Raw genomic sequence first — 16958 nt, forward strand, 5'->3', positions numbered from 1 at the left:
CAAACAAACATAATCCTCTCAAGCATTCAGAACATGCAATGCAGCCAGGAGTGGAAATGGATGACGGCTCCGAGGTCACTTTACAGGCTTGTGGTAAAGGTAAGGCATGGATACCTGAACCTCTGAACCCTGTACAACACTACAAAGAAGTAATATTTATGTCCTGATATGTAATTTATTTTGAAATCTTAAACTTTCATTTACATTTAACCTTTTGTATTGTCTATATTGGTACCTAACGTTCTGTTTATTTTAGCCTTTTGTGTACAGGGCTTTGTGACTGCCTGTCTATGAAAAGCGCTTAATAAATAAAGTTTACTTACTTACTAGAGCAGTATTCTACAGTTGCACATGTCAGGAGGTCATCTCTTGCAGGTCTTAAAATTAGATATATGCAACTTAAGGTGAGCCACACGACATATTACATTGAGTCATTTTTTTTTAAACAAATATTAAGAATAAATGCAGAAGCAGTGTGTCAAAAACTAAGTACACCCTCAGCTGCTGCTGATCAAATACACTTGAGTGACAGATTATCAGCAAGACATATAAAAGACGCATTCAGTGAAAACCAAACACAGGTTGTCTCATAGCAACTGTCAGCATGGTGGTGGAGGGGTGATCTTTGAGTTGAACAAGAACTTCTCTACATACTAAAAGATTTGAGTGTCAAATATAGGGAATAGGAATTGATACGAATTTAGCGATTCCGATTCCATTATCAATATCGCTTATTCTCTTTGGGTGCACTTTAAGAGTCACCACCATCGCTAAGCAGCACAGACATTACATTCCTGCAAATCAGTTGCCTGCTGTATGATCAAATGTTTGTGCCGATCACTGTTTTGGTCATTACTCAATAAAAATAATGTATTACACATATTACCCAGAACACTGACCTAAAGTAATGCAGTATGTTACTCAGTTACTCCCATGAGAAAGTAATCCATTATACTACTTGCTACATTACTTTCAGATTTCTCTGTAAAATGACCTGAAACACAATGTCTCATAATTACCATTTAACACTATAAACCGACAGACCACAGTCCTACAGCAAAAATGAAAACCAGCACAAACAGACTAAAGCGCTCGTCACAGTGATTCTACTTTAAAAACATGAACAGGTAGAAACGGGAGCTGCACACTATCTGCTCATTAGTTTTGTTACCTGTTGGATCTCAGGGTCTGGCTGCTGGGCTGGGGTCAGCATTCACTCAGCTTTATCACCACTCTGGGTTCTTAGCTAGCTTAGTGTTAGCATGCTACCTGTGCAGGTGCTTGTAAAGAGCCAAAGTTGTGTTAGCAGCATAATGCAGTTGTTTCTGTCCTGGATGCAGTTTGCACTTCACCATTGCACTCTTGCCTTTTTGTGCAATAAAAAATAAAATGTCCCCATCAGTGCTGCAGATTATGGCACTATTTTACACTATTGTATTTCACATACAAACTGAAATCAGCTGATGGTAGCATAAGCACAAGTGGTGATAAGCGGGATCACTGAACTCAGCTTCCTGAATGGTTTTTACAAGTTTGTGTTCTGAGTCATAAAGGATTATTTTCTTTAATAAGTTCCTACTAATCTTGTTGCCTTTATATTGCCTATATGAATGCAGAAACACATCCACTGCATGTCGCACTAATCCTGAAATTCATAAACGTACAAGTGGGTATTGTAAAAAATGCTCATAAAATAATTTTTCCAGCAGAATCTATAAAGCAGATATCATCTATTGTGCAATATTTTGCAGAGACGCCTTGGTTCACCTTGTGTATCCATGCCTGAGAAAGGGAGCGAGGTGTTTGTGTCAGAGCTGATCATGGCACACCTGGTCAAACACCAGTGTGTGCGTGTGTGTGTGTGTGTGTGTGTGCAAGGGTGAAAACAAGCGTTCAGTTACTCTGGTTGCAACAAAATTTACTGCCACTTTAGTAGGTCGAGATCGTGTTTTTACTGCTTCCTATATGTGACTCTGTTGTAACAGACAAACTAACAAACTCGTTCTTTATTTTTAATGTAAGTTTTTGTTTTTGAAAAATGACACAGTTTTTGTAATTTTACCTGAACCACCACAGTAGATTTTTTATTTTCATACTAAGTTCCAGTTTCAGTTTATTGGTAAGCCCATGACCTTCCACACATTAAGAACTATATTGTATATTGTACAGTTTAAATAATTACTCTCTGAAGTGAGATTATTATTGCATGTATCTATTGTCCATCGCATATACTCAAATGTAATGATCTCCATTCATGAGGTGCCATGGTCTTTTTCATGGTTCTTGGTTATTGTTGTAAAGCTGCATCTGAAAGCTGGGTTTTACTCTATTCCCTGTTTTCAGTTTACTACAGCTCCTTTTTTCTGTTTTTATTTCCCTTCATATCCCATGTTACGGTATTGACTGATTTCCCCAGTGCCATTTAAGGACTTTTATTTTGTGTTAATACCCTTCTACTTCTACCGTTCTTCCAGCTTCCCCCTTAGTAGGAATTTAATTTTTTCCAGTTGCAAATGTCTCATTACATCTTATTAATGCTGATTTGATAGGAGGCACTCTTTGCTTCCAGTTTAGTAAAATTAAACAACGTGCTAGCAGCGTCACAAAACGTATTACATTATTTTGGTTGGTTAACAAATCTACAACAACCGGCTTCACTCCAAATAAAGCGCAAATTGGGTCTGGCTTAAGTGTTTTTGTCAGAATCTTAGACAAGTTTTGAAAAACATTATTCCAATATGTTGTTATACAGGGACAATTCCAAAACATATGTGCCAGTGAAGCAGGTTGCTGTTTACATCTTTCACAGGACAAGTTTACATTGGGGAACATTTTTGACAGTTTCAACTTCGATAAATGGAGTCTATGCAGCACTTTAAACTGTAAGAGTCCGTGACGGATACATACAGAAGAAGAATGTACATTTTCTTGGGCTTTTGTCCATTGTGATTCTTACATAAGGTCCTTCTGCCAGGCATCTTTCAGATGATCAAGCGTAATAGTTCCATCCAGTTGTGACAATATATTGTGAATTTTTGTTATTAGTCCTTTTTTGAGTGGATCAAACTGGAATAAGTTATCTAAGGTAGAGTCTGGGGGTCGATCTGGAAAGGATGGAGACTCTTTACAAAGCTTCTGATCTGTAACTATTTAAAGAAGTCGTTACTATGCAAGTTAATTTTTCTTGCTGGAATGTGGGAAAAACCTGTGTGTGCCTGTTTGTCTGTGTCTATATGTCAGGTTGGGTATCAGACGCCACCTCTCTGGGGACATCTCAGGCCCTCCAAGGTTTGGAGGCCTATCTCCCCCCACCACCACTTCCCCTGCCGGTGGCGGACTCCCTCAGACATCGGTGCGTTGGTGGTACTTTGTGTCCGGGGATGGGCGTCCAGGTATACACCGGCTCACTCCTTGGCGGCTGCTTATCGGGGCCTGGAGCCTGGGGCTCGCTCGGGCCACTTCGGAGGTGGGGTGCCCCCGGCCCCTCGGCCTGGGGCTCGGTCACTCAGGCGCAGCTGGCTGCCGGCGGAGCTCACGGGCACGTCACTGCAACCCCCCCTGGCTTCTGCTCTGCGCCTGCTGAATGACCCCTCATCTGGGACTCTCCTCAGCTCTTTCCGGGACAGTGGCGCGGCTGCCCCTCTGTTGGTCTTCCTTGGTCTCTTGTGTTCTGGGGGCCTCTGGATGTCTGGAGTTTTGATCTCCTCCATACCTGCTTCATGCCCTGGTGGACGGGGCAGTGGCTCCCCCACACCCTCTAGCAGATCATTACATGAAGGAACCTTTTAAAAAAAAAACAAGTGTGTCCATGCTCACAGGTGTACACACGGGTGATCACACCCACAAACTACACCCTTTTTGGCTCCTACCTCAAAGCACACTGTGCTCTCGATCTTACGTGCTGCACAATAATGTTTAATATTTAGTATTTACTGTCATATTCCCATATATCATTGTGATGTTGTTTATTCTATTACTCTTGTTCTCTTCTGCTTGTTTTCTTTTTTCTTTCTCAGCAGGTGATCCAGGTGATCGATATATGCATTTTTTTTCTGCTTATTCTGTTGGTTTTTGTTTTTTGCCCTTCTCCCCCGTCCCTCTTCTCAGCTGTTTTTCTTTCCCTCTTTCTTTCTTTCGTTCGTATTCAGCAATTGAAAATAAAATAAACAATAAAAGGTGAATCAAATGGACCATTACGGCAAGGCTGGGATGGTCAATTTGGTAAAGTAAATCTGTTGGGCATCTTTCTTCGCCTTTAGACAACAATTCTGATGGCAAAAGAGCCAAACGGGACAGGCAAGAAAAAAAAAAAGGAATGTGGGAAAAACCTTACTAATGAATAAATCCTTTATTAAATACAGCCCCTTGAGGTTCCACTGGAGAAATGAAATGTTTGAGAGTGATCGGGTGAATGTTGCGTTATTCATGAGTGGAGTTAGTATGGAAGCTTCTTTCCTTCCATAATGTTTCCTTATCTGAGTCCAGAGTTTAATTGTATCAGAGACTACCGGATTCTTAAACTCATGTTTAGGGATAGGGGGAGCCGAACAGATCATAGCTTCTAATGAGGAGGGATAGCAACTTTCACTTTCCAGTTGAAACATTTTTAATGCACATTGGAACATCCTACATATACAATATAATATTTTTTCATGACATTGATTTTTTAAAATGTATTTTACATTATGAATGTTTTTTTTAATGGAGTAATTATAGCTGCCAGCTTGTCTATCTCTCATCTGACAGTGTCTTTCAATTATCAGGTCCAAAAAATGAAGTCTTCAGAATATTTTGACACAATAAATATATAAATATATAAATATATAAATATATATATATCTCTACATCCCAGAGACTTGCTGTTAATTCATCCTTTGACTTATAGACCCCAGCCAGGATGAGGATGCCCAAATATCCATCCTTCCACTTCTTCGTCCTTTTAGATTATTCATTTCACGAATGACTTTCTATACTGACCAGCTCAAAGGCTGACTTGTAAAATGAGTAACAGGAGGGTCAAAACACAAACATGGGGAGTCTCACAGCGATCTGCATTATATGACAGCTTACACTTTATCCTGTCTTTGAGAACTCCCTTGCATCCTTGAAAATGCCCTGAAATCACCACTGATGACTGAGCATATTCTTATCTATGACCCCATAAGTCATAAACAACCCTAGATATTTTGTCTCTCTGGTAAGGACACAATATCCCCAAATGTACTCACTCTCTCAAAACATGATAGTATAGTAAATCACATCCATACTGCTTAATACTAATAATAAATTCATGATTGTAGCGTACATAGCTTTCTGTGTCTGAATATTAACAGGGATGAGATAAGGCACATACATCTATATGCTTTTAAGAAGGATCTATTATAAATCCTTTTGTCAGGATCTGGGTCTGTGACCCATCATTTTGAGTTTATTTTTGTATTTTTGATTTCTTATGTTATATTGAAAGGTTGCTAAGTTCTAGTATTATTATTAGTTTGCCTTGAGTTTTAGTCTAGTCCTTTTTTACGATTCTTTTCTTGTCCTCTGTGTGGTCTCAGTGTTTTACTTTCAATTATGCCTGTGAGTTTGGCTCTCCGCATGTTCTATGTTCTAATTGTCTTGCTCGTGTGGTCATGTCTACGTCTCTCCATGTTTCATGTTTTATTTTGAAGAGTCTGGTGTTTCCATTAACATGTTTAGTTTTACTTCCCCTGTGGCGTCATTATGTTTATTCCAGTCAGCTGTTTCCCCCGTGTGTTTCCACAGACTGAATACCTCCTGTGTGTATTTAGTCTGTGTGTTTTCATTCAGTCTTTGTCAGGTTGTCTGTTTTTCTCCCTCCACGTTACTTCAGGTTTAAATTCTTTCATGATTCTGTTCAGGGCATGTTCATGTTACCTCTTCATAGTTCCTTGCATGCACCTATTTAGAGTCATGTTCATGTCACTTTTGTCGTAGTCGTCACAATTTAGTTTTTCCCATTTTAGGTTTTAGTTTTAGTTCTCGCCCTGCTTTGTTTTTGTAGTTATGTTTTTTTCAGCCTGATAAACAGCTCGCCTTTTCTTTAAACTCAGTTCTGTCTCCTTTCATGTCTGCACCTGGGTCCTCCTTCTCACTCCCACACAGTCAGCTTCAGCCAGACTGTGACACCTTTTCATTTTCCTATTCATCGTCCTCCTGCGAATACGACAAGATGTTCTGTGCTTGCATTTATTTCATGTATCACATACATCGCCTGCATGTAACTTCACAGTTATCAAAAGTTGTATCTGCAACAGTAATTAGCTCATGGGAAACAGCCAGATGCCGGTCATGTGGTGCAGTCGGCAGTAAGTGTATGGCTGGTTAAGGAAGATTTAATCATTTATTTTATAGAATTTAAGCTCTACTTAGATTATTTTATTCAACTAAATTCAAATCTCTTTGATTTCAGGCTACATTAAGTTTTTATTTATTTATTTATTTTTTATATAATCAATGTTAATTCACCAAATCCAAATGTATACAGTTTAATGGTATTTAAATTTGCTATAAATTTGAATAGGTACATGCATTTGTGGACTTTTTGTGTTTAATTATCTAAATATTTCATTAAAAATCTCATCACAAGCCAGTCACAACAGATGGCTGCCCCTTCTTGAGCCTGGCGCTGCCAGTGGTTTCTTCCTGTAAAAAAAACAAACAAAAGAGTTTTTCCTTCCCACTGTCGCCAAGTGCTTGCTCATAGAGGTCCTCGTGACAAAGGGCAGTCCTGGTATAGTCCAACACCTTATGGGAAAGAGTCCGACTTACTGCTGTGCCCTGAATGCTCGTACAGGGACCGAATCTCTCGTAGCAATGGACCACACACCCCATTATCCTGAAGCACCCCCCGCCCCAGTTTAAATCTTAAAGTATTAAGAATATTTCACATCTTGAGTGTTGCTAGTGCTTCTTGTGTCTTATACTGTGTCCCCCCCCCCCCCCCCCCCCCTTTTCCCCCTAATTGTCTCCCCAAACCAAGCGGCAACACCAAAGCCTAAAAAACGAAGCCAACACAGAAGCCAAAAACTGCAGTTCCTCTAATATCCACTTGAATCTCTAAACATGAGTCAATCACAATACGTTCCAATGTTAAAATAGCCAGATTTACAACATTAATAGGCACTGATCAGTTTTATACTGCTTGGTAAAACCAAACAACTGGGGTACTTGGCACCACTCCGTTGTGATCATTCCCTTCGTTGACCAGCCTAGATGTTGTAGCCAACATAAGATGACATTTCTAGTTCTTTTGTGAGTCCAGCTCACTGTGTTTAACTGCTGTTTATGTATTTACTGAATGCTGTACTGCATGTGTGTGTTGTTGAGTGATATGAACCTTTTGATGATGAAAATATTTGGTATTATGAAGAAATTTGAATAAATGAAGGTTCTGCGTTGAAGTTGCCACAACAGCTGTGTAGTAACCTTTATTTTCACAGTTGCTTTTGATAAACAAATGTACAGTACATTGTGTAAAGCAACACACTTTTATTTAGAACTACAACAGTACATCAAGTCCACGGCGTCTGATAAAGGGTGTGAGAGGAAACCCAATAGAGCAGTGACTGCAGTTCAACAAACAGTCTGAGTCCACACAACAGGGGAACACTCACAGGTGTAAGCTCTGATTTTCAATTCCCCATATAAACAGTCACACACAAGCTGAAATGTCCGCAGACAGTGGATTACACACAGACACACCCACTGGGTGGAACACTGGGATCAAATACTCACTTGTGTTTGTCTTTCTCTATTGTTTCTGAAGTTTAAAGGAACAGAGGTGCAAGTGCAGAGTAAATGTATTTTTGACTACAGAATTCTTTTAACAAAAAAAAAAATGTGGAAATGTAGATGAAATATAAAATTCCAAAGTTTTTGGTAGAAAAATGTGATTAAGATCAGCAGATGGGGAAAGATGTCAAATTAAAGCTGTTTATATAAAATGAGAAAAATATGTTTTATGTTGTAGAGAAAGACAGGAAGAAAGGCAGGGAAAGAGGAAATAAGCAGAGTAACATGTAAGACATATCAGTCATGTCAGGTTTTACATCTCACTAACTTGTCTGAAGATACAATTTGGTCCTCAGAGAGCTCGATAATTTAAGGAATACATTGATAAATGGCACGAGACAGTGTGAAGCCACCGTACTTCTCACACCACTGATTAAACTTAAATATGTAACTGTACATTTCCTCATAAAAAAAAAATTACAGAAAGTTACATAGTCACAAATAACTGAACACAACACATAGATACTTAAAACAACGGAGGAAATCTAGTGGGAAGAAGGACAAAATTGGCACAAAGGGATATAAAATGACAGAAAAGAGCAAAATGGTTCAAGAATAGCTCAAACCAGTCTCTTTCATTCTGAGAATCCTGCCTCTACACCAGGGGTGTCCAACTCCAGGCCTCAAGGGCAGGTGTCCTGCAGGTTTTAGATCTCACCCTGGGCCAACACACCTGAATCAAATGATTAGTTCATCACCATGTTGAGGAGGTAATTTAGCCATTTAAATCAGCTTGTTGGCTCAAGGACCAATATGTTCTCACTCTCCAAGTGTAACATATTAGGCTATGGGACAAATAGTCGGTATGTTACGCGTTCGGAAAAAGGAAGCAACATGAGAACTGTTTGGACTGAATCTACACATGTACATTTATTTTACTTTCTCATCATGAATTGCTTTGGAAAACACTATCTAACATGATTAAGGTTGTGGTTAAGGTTAGGGATAAGGTTACGGTTACGGTTAGGGTTAAGATTAAGGTTAGGGCTGGAATACACAGCTGAAATGTGTGTTACCGCCGGGAGCGTCATTCTACTGGATTTCATTCACAATCCAGCGCGTATCATAGGGATTCCTCGGGACGTGACAAATCGTCGGTATATTACGCATTGGGAATGAGAATGGCCTCCAAGGACACATCTAAAACCTGCAGGACGACGGCCCTTGAGGCGTAGAGTTGCACACCCCTGCTCTACGCAGAGGCAGACATCCTGCTATCAGCTGCTCTTCAGTCCTTGTATTCAAAGTGGCCACACTACATTATTTAAATCTATTTAAATCTTTCTTAGAGGAAAAAAAGAAAACAAACAAGATTAACAAAAATTAACAGCTGTGAGAATATTATTTCCACAGGTGAAGTTGAGGAATTTAAAATATGGACGTTGATGGAACCAACCTCAACTGGTCATTAGAGGAACTGCAGTTTAAAAAAAACAGCAACTATTGTTTAGTGTGCAGTTTGCTGCTTTCAGTTAAATTAGTCAAATCTAGCGTTGTGCTTGGTTTAAATGTTAACACCTGAACTGAGGCGTGAAACAACAACAACAAAGGAGACGATTTTTTTGCCGTCTCCAGTCGTGGAGCAATTCAGAGGTGCTGTCGGGTTAAAATAGCAAGTGAACAAATGTTTCATAGGGCAAACTGTGACAAACAGCCAGAACAAGGGGCTCAGAATAAAACTTGATTCTATTTGTGATTAGGTTAGGGTTAGAAACTGAGATATATGAGATGAATGCTTTGTTTGATTCGTTTTGTTTCAGGAGAATGATATCAGTTTTCCATGACGCGTCGTAAATCATGTTCGTGTGCGCGGCAGCGTCTATTTGAAGCCTCCTTTATAATCACAGCAGGGGTCATTTCCTATCTTTTCAGCTGTCAACATTTTGGATCATCTCATCACAGCTCTCCTTTATTACCTCCCTGCAGCTTCAGTCACGGCCAGACTCTCAGATTAACAGGCAAACAGTTCCATGCCGCTGGCAGTATTGACGCAATGATTCTGAGCCACAGCGGTGTTTGTTTGTTTGTGCATGTGTGTGCGAGGGACACAGGTGCAACCCAGCCATCTGTTCTTATCTGTTCATCAAAGAGAAGATGTCCATGTTCCCATGTGACTCATCGCCCAGAGCCTGGGCGATGAGTCACATGGGAACATGGACATGTGTTAAGAAGTTATGTTAAATCATCCCGAATCAAGCAGAATTAGATCCAGTGATTCTCAGAAAGGATGTGCCAATATATTAAATTAAATGAGTTTAAGAAGAAGGGTAAAAGTTCACGGTTGATGAAGTCCTATTGTGAAGTCTGTGCTCGCCATCTCGGTGTAGACGTGAATAAAGACTTAATGCTCTGATCAACATTATTTACTTATCCTGCAGCATTCTTGTCTTTATCTTTTTTGTTTGTTTGTTTGTTTGTTTTTTACTCTAATTGGAATCATAATTTACAAAATGAAGATTATGTTGTTTTAAACAAGGTGTGAAACTGGAGACTGAGACCATAAACCTCTCAGAAAAATTGTTTAATGATGTCACAGATCGAGTGAGGAGTAGGATCGTTTTCTCAGACAGTTCAATTTCGTTTTGCAACCAGAGGAGTCGCCCCCTGCTGGCCTTTTGAAAAAAGAATGCTGGTTTAAGGCATTTCCGATTGTCCATCTTTTCGATACAGTCTATGCCCAAGATCCGCTAAGACAGTCAATGTTAGCTCAAATAAAACAAATCCAAACCGTGATAAGTCAAGTCAATGTATGTAAACTTGACCCAACAATAAAACATTACTTTTTCTGAATTGCTAAACCACTGTAAAACCTAAACTGTCAACTATGAGAACTCTTTCATCAAATCAATCCCACAGTTGCCAAAATCTTAAACACTATTCATCTGGTTAGCACACCATTTGCAAATCTGAATCTCTCATTTACCAAAACTCTAAACATATTTCTAACACAAAACACATTTAGCAGTGTGCTGCACTTGTACCCAGAATGTTGCACTGAGGATTATCCTCATCATCCTGATCACACCACCACTTATAGACCTCTAAGGCACATCTTTGGCTGCTGGGTGCTGAAATGCATCCTGCCTACAAAGGTCTGGAAGCCAGTACTGCTCAGAGGCCCAGTCTCGTGGAGCCTCACATGACTCCTGTGAAATGTTTCAGTAGTGAGTGTGTAGCGAGTGTGACGTAAAAACATCTTGAGTTTATGTTAATTAGCTGGTTGGAAACTGTGTGATATTATGTGTGATGCTCTCCTGCGATGGCCCGAGGTGGAGATAATTACAGTTTTTTCTGATTGCTTAAGCACATTTTTTGTAACTATTGGCTAATTTTGCAAAACTCTACACACAAATAAGAAAACCTGTCACCCAATAATCAAAACATTGTAGTTCTCTTGCAAAAGCAAACACAGCTAGATTAACTCTTCACACCTTCGTAAAAATGGTGTTTCCGTATCAAACAGTACACACAAGCCATCATCTACTAAGCACACAATGCGCCAACTGCACACTGATGGTATGAATACAAAACACATCTGACTTTTGCTTTCTCCGTGCACAAGGTAGGCTATGTCAGTTTGAGCTCATACTTCTGTCATAGACCCATAAGCATAGAGGGATCCAAACTTCAAGTACTGGTGTTTATTCAAACACATCAAAACAAACACAAGTGTTTATTTCCAAGTATAGGATTACTTGCAATCGCCATAATGACTATATGGGTTACTTGGTCTGCAGTGAACATGCTTCCTCTGCCCCCAGCATCTGGTCATCTAGCAATTCTGTAAAGTAACAATTTCAGTATTTTTACATCAATGGTATTGGTGTGTTTCTCATTGGCATATGGCAGTGCTACAAATCTTTGTGCGAAGTGACTGTACTAACCGATTCTCATTTCAAGATGTCCTTATGGTACTTGCTACAGTGTAGCGGCTCGAGTTAGGCTGGACCCGTTGGCCAGCTACCCTCAGGGTCATTCCACGGTTGATTACATGGTCCACTATTGTAGCTCTGATGTCATCAGCAATTCTATTTCTTACTCTTCCTACCCTTCCTCTCCCCCCTCCTCATCCTCCTCTCCCCCCCCCTCATCTTCCTCTCCCCCCTCCTCGTCTTCCTCTCGCTCCTCCTTGTCCTTGTCGTCCTCTTCATCCTACTTCTTCACCTCTACGTCCTCTTCCTCGGCCTCCTCTACTTCTCACTCTTTCTGCTCCCTCCATTGTACTCCGCACACACAGCTTACCTGTATTATAGTGCTTAGGCTGATTGCAAAGTGAACTGATTATCTAAAAAAGTTTTCACATGTGAAAGTGTGCAAGACAGTTGGCAAATTAGTGTTAATGATAGTCATACATGTGTATACTTTTGCTAGGAGTGTGTTGGAAATTTGGTAATTGAGTGTTGTGCAGTGAATTGTGCCTACAGTTTTGCAAAGTGTGTGTTACAAAATTGCAAACTGAGTGCAAAGCAGTTTTTGTGCTTTTAGTTTTGCAAACTCAGTGAGTGGTTTTGCTATAAGTCTGAATAGTTTTAGAGATTGTGCTACAGGAATCACAGTTAGGGTTTAAGCATTCAGAAAAAACTGTAAGACGTGGTCCCTCAGGTTGTCTACTAACCTTTCCTTATGAACAGACTGCTCTCTGTGTCTTTTACTGTTTACAACAACGGCACACAAGAGAGATTGTATCCAGTGTTCCTGTTAGTGGCATCGTTTGTTCACATTTGAACCCCAGTAAAACACACACCCCGGCTGCTCACAAAAGTAACAAAGACTATCAGTCAGAGCGAGTGGTGGGCAGAGAAGTCATGTGCTGCGTCTTTGTAGTCAGCTGATACTAGTGAGTATATGTGTGTGTATGTGTGTGTCTAGGTGTGGGTGCAAATGAGCTTTTGTGAGTATAGATGCTGGGAAGGAAAATGAATATCATAATATGCCGGCAGATGGTTGGAAAGTGCTGATAGCTGCAGCAGAAACTGGCCTTGATATATAAATATGTCGCTTCTATCAGTCGTGTCTTCTATGTTTAATCACAGTGAACGGATAGGAAATTATTAGAAGGGATGGAGATGAGAGATAAAACTTCCATTTAATCAGTGGTTGTGGAAGGTATACGTGGGAGCAAAGAAACACACAGCTGTCCCCTTCTGACAGTTTGCAGTGCTTTCCATTTTTAAATTGTCTCTGTCACAGTGTGATTTTTTTTTTAAAAATTACCTAATAAAAAATTATTATTTTTTACTTAAAATAGAAAAGTATTTACTTTTACTTTTTATGAAAAAAAAATCAATACGAATTTGGTTTTACATCTCTGTAATATTAAATAACGTTAAACTTGCCCCCCGCCCTTCCTACAGCTTTTGTTTTATATTACAGTTTTTTTCAGTCGCTAACAAGCGTTTGTCCAAACAGTTGTCACATTTGCAAAACTCTAAACACAATTAGCACAGCATTGGTCTGTTGTGGCCATACCATTCACACATTTCATGTCGTGTTCACCCAATATGCAGTCAGTGAACACATTTCCACAATGCTTACATTTTCTTAACAGACAAGCTATACCTCCTGTTAGGTATTTTAGTACCATGGTAGCATTTACTGGATATTGTTTTATAGTGACATTATGCAGGAAAACTCTGTCATTCAATAAGGCCCCTTTGTTTTAGTTATTTTTCTCTTTGACCCAAGAATTGATGTGTGAGAATCACAGGCTGGTACAAGGTTGAAATACCACAGAGATCACTCCCTCAGCTACATTAGTTTCTTAATCTTTTAGACGCCTGTTGAGGCCAAATGGTTTGTTTCAGATTTCACTAATGTAAGAACTCTTTGTTTTGTGCCTTGAAAATATGTCGCTGAGATAATCACAATTGTAGCTGAACTAATAAACTACACAAAGGATGCTTCTTCACCCAAGGGCAGGAAGACGCTCCCTTATCTTGGTCTGTACTGGTTTAAACTGATAATCTGCTGTCTCATGAATTTTACCCTCTATATAAACTGTTATACTTGTGAATAAAGTTGAGTCAATTTGGGAAGACAATCTAAAGCAGTCTCTGTTTTCTTGTTCTCCCAAGCTGCTCCCGAGCTCGTACTAACACGCTGAATGGCATGCTTGAATATTACTTGAGAATATATTTGACTGTGTTACAGACTAAGGGACATTCTCTGCTGATAGGTGAAGGTACATTCTCTGCTGATAGACGTCCACGCCTCGGAGGAAGCCGATCCACGGAGTAGGCCCTGGAAACCGTTTCCTTCACCTCCCAACAAAATTATGGACTGTTTCTGTAGTATCTACGAATGTTAACACACAACATCCCACAATAGCAAAAACAATATTCCAAACCTTAGATACAGTATAAAAACCTCTGCTTCTGCAATGATATCAGTACAAAAACAATATCAATATCAAAAATAGATCTCAGCTGATAATAAACAAACAATTGAATAATTGACACACAGCTGATTTATGTTGGGTAAATTGGGCCAACCACAGCTTCTTCCATTCTGGCTTAGAGTCAGTGGGGTTTATAAGGCAAGACCTTGAGGAGTGATGTTTTTGGAAACAAAAAAAAGACAAACACTGTATTGTCTGGTCGAGGAAGAGTAGGAGCAAGGGGCCCAGGGAGAAGAGCAGGCCCAAGGAGAGGGCAAGGTAGAGGTGTAAGAATGCGTGGTGGTGGCATTCCAAGGGCTGCAAGAACAGTAGTCAGTGATGAAATTCGTGCCACTATCGTTGACCATGTAATCAACCATGGTCTTTCACTAAGAGAGGCTGGTGAAAGAGTGCAGCCCAATTTGAGGCGGTCAACGGTTGCCTCCATTATACGCATCTTTCAACAAACCAACAGGTAAGTATTGCATTTTACATGGATTGTTTCTATTCTCACTTGACATGTCAATATGGTCATACAGTAATGCATATGTTGAATTTTTTGTCTTTCTAAAGAATGCAACATCTTCCACCCTCTGGGGGAAGAGGAAAGCTCCTCAGTAATGATCAGGAGCTTGCCATTGTAGAAATGGTTACTGCAAATAATGCAATAAAACTGCGTGAAATTCAAACTAGAATTGTGGCGGACCATGAGATATTTGACAATATCGATAGAATCAGCCTCACAACCATTACGCGGACATTGTCCAAACACAGAGTGCGGATGAAGCAGCTCTACACTGTTCCCTTTGAGAGGAACAGTGAGAGGGTCAAGGAGCTACGACGACAATATGTCCAGGTATAGTGTATATTCAATCCAATGTCCAGTTCTATAAGCTTTGCACTTTGCAAGTAGGTAACCTACACAATACTAGGTTACAGTACAGTATGGTATACAGTAATAACATGACTTACATAAACTTTGTTTCAGAGAGTTATGGAATTGGAGGCCAACCATGCCCCTCATGAATTCATATACATCGATGAGGCAGGATTCAATCTGGCCAAAAGGCGTCGACGTGGACGAAATGTAATTGGAAAAAGGGCCACAGTTGATGTGCCAGGACAGAGAGGGGCAAACATTACCATGTGTGCAGCAATTGCAAATGCAGGATTACTCCTTCACAGATGTCAGGTTGGACCCTATAATACAGAGCGCTTGCTTGCCTTTCTCAATGATCTCCACCAGTGCCTGGTTCCAGAGCAGGGTCAGGAGGGTGAAAACATGAGGACCTTTGTAATTACCTGGGACAATGTGGCTTTCCATCACTCGCAAGCAATAACAACATGGTTTGAAGTCCACCCAAGACTGGTAAGTCTCTTCCTTCCACCCTATTCACCTTTCCTCAACCCCATAGAGGAGTTCTTTTCTGCATGGAGGTGGAAGGTTTATGACCATCAGCCATATGACCAGATGTCCCTCCTTGAAGCCATGGATGCTGGCTCCAGGGACATCACAGTTGACGATTGCCAAGGGTGGATCCGACATACCATGCGGTTTTATCCCAGGTGCATCGACTTGGATAACATCAGATGTGATGTTGATGAAAACATGTGTCCTAACCCTGAAGATCGCAGGGATTAGATGCAAATTTTTTGCCTTTTTTTAGCCCCCCTCCCCCCCTTTTTATCTTGGCTTTTTGCTGTTGTTTTTTTGTTCAGAATGCGCTTGTGTGTTTCATGGATATTTTGTTCACTGTAAGCAATACTGTAGAACTTTCTCTGTCCTATCATACCGTGTTTCTACTGTACCTCCTGTAGTAAACAGTAAAGAAACAGAAACTTGTTTGCTTTTTACTGGAATGCTTTTGAATGTGAACATTACTGTACATGTGGACATACAGTTACCAACCAAGACATTTCTGGTGTCAAAATGGTGGATTGCATGTTTCGCATGCAAATACCTGTAAAACTGAATCATAAAGGTCTATGCAGTTTTTGTAATGTCAATAATAGCCAGTATTTTGAAACCTGGTGTACTTTGATTGACTGCATGTACCTTGGGAAGTGAAAACAAGTGTTATTCTTTGACAGACTAATTTCATTTTGAGTCAGATTTATAGTGTTTTTGTACAGCTAGTGTGTGCAGAGAAAGATGTGTTCTATTTTGAAATGAAGAGGTAGTATATATTTAACAAAATGTATTTTTGAGAAGAAAATTATCCATTTGGCCAATTGTGTTTTGTAGGTGTGAGTCTGTGTTAAGAGTTTAGAAAAAGTATCTGAAGTATGGGTAGGCGCTTGTTAGCGATTGAAAAAAACTGTAAATGAATAAATATCACATTAGAAACTGCAGCCAACATGTTGTTTCACTGCTGCCTGAGTCAAAGGCAGGTCAGAGGTGTTTAACTGACAAATAACTGGCCATTAGTTTCTCTCTGTGAGATTCCACACAAAGTAAAGACAAACAGACACGTGATGTTAAACAGGTGACTGTCTACACGTGTCCCTCAAAAACTTTCTGCCACTGGTGCACATTTACTCTTAGTTTATTTTATATTTTATCTTTATCTAAACGTTTCTGAAGACTAACAGGACTGCGCAGGACAGTAAGGAGCATACAAGGAGTCCACAAAGGCATCAACCAAACCTACCTCAGGACTCCATGAGCGGTGCCCTGTCCAGACTTTGATGAAGACCTACACAATATTAGCCAGTAGAGCTTGGAGTAGAGAAGCTATCTGTCTTGAACCATCCATCGTATTAATTT

At 40.0% G+C, this 16958-nt stretch overlaps 1 protein-coding gene across 1 annotated transcript; it reads left to right on the plus strand.

Annotated features, from left to right (window-relative positions):
- The first annotated feature begins 13383 nt into the window (after window positions 1-13383).
- LOC112435082 (uncharacterized) lies at window positions 13384-16504 on the plus strand. Its single transcript, XM_024802983.2, has 3 exons — window positions 13384-14666; window positions 14765-15047; window positions 15180-16504. The coding sequence occupies exons 1-3, from the start codon at window positions 14485-14487 to the stop codon at window positions 15831-15833; spliced, it is 1119 nt and encodes a 372-aa protein (XP_024658751.1). The 5' UTR covers window positions 13384-14484; the 3' UTR covers window positions 15834-16504.
- The last annotated feature ends 454 nt before the right edge of the window (window positions 16505-16958 follow it).

Source organism: Maylandia zebra, linkage group LG7 (assembly GCF_041146795.1).
Source record: "Maylandia zebra isolate NMK-2024a linkage group LG7, Mzebra_GT3a, whole genome shotgun sequence".
NCBI lineage: Eukaryota > Metazoa > Chordata > Actinopteri > Cichliformes > Cichlidae > Maylandia > Maylandia zebra.

Bases quoted from the DNA above. Each gene is read 5' to 3' on its own strand.
- LOC112435082 (XM_024802983.2), top strand. From the start codon at position 14,485: ATGCGTGGTGGTGGCATTCCAAGGGCTGCAAGAACAGTAGTCAGTGAT. The intron at 14,667-14,764 runs GTAAGTATTGCA...GTCTTTCTAAAG, and splicing joins ATCTTTCAACAAACCAACAG to AATGCAACATCTTCCACCCT. The intron at 15,048-15,179 runs GTATAGTGTATA...ACTTTGTTTCAG, and splicing joins TACGACGACAATATGTCCAG to AGAGTTATGGAATTGGAGGC.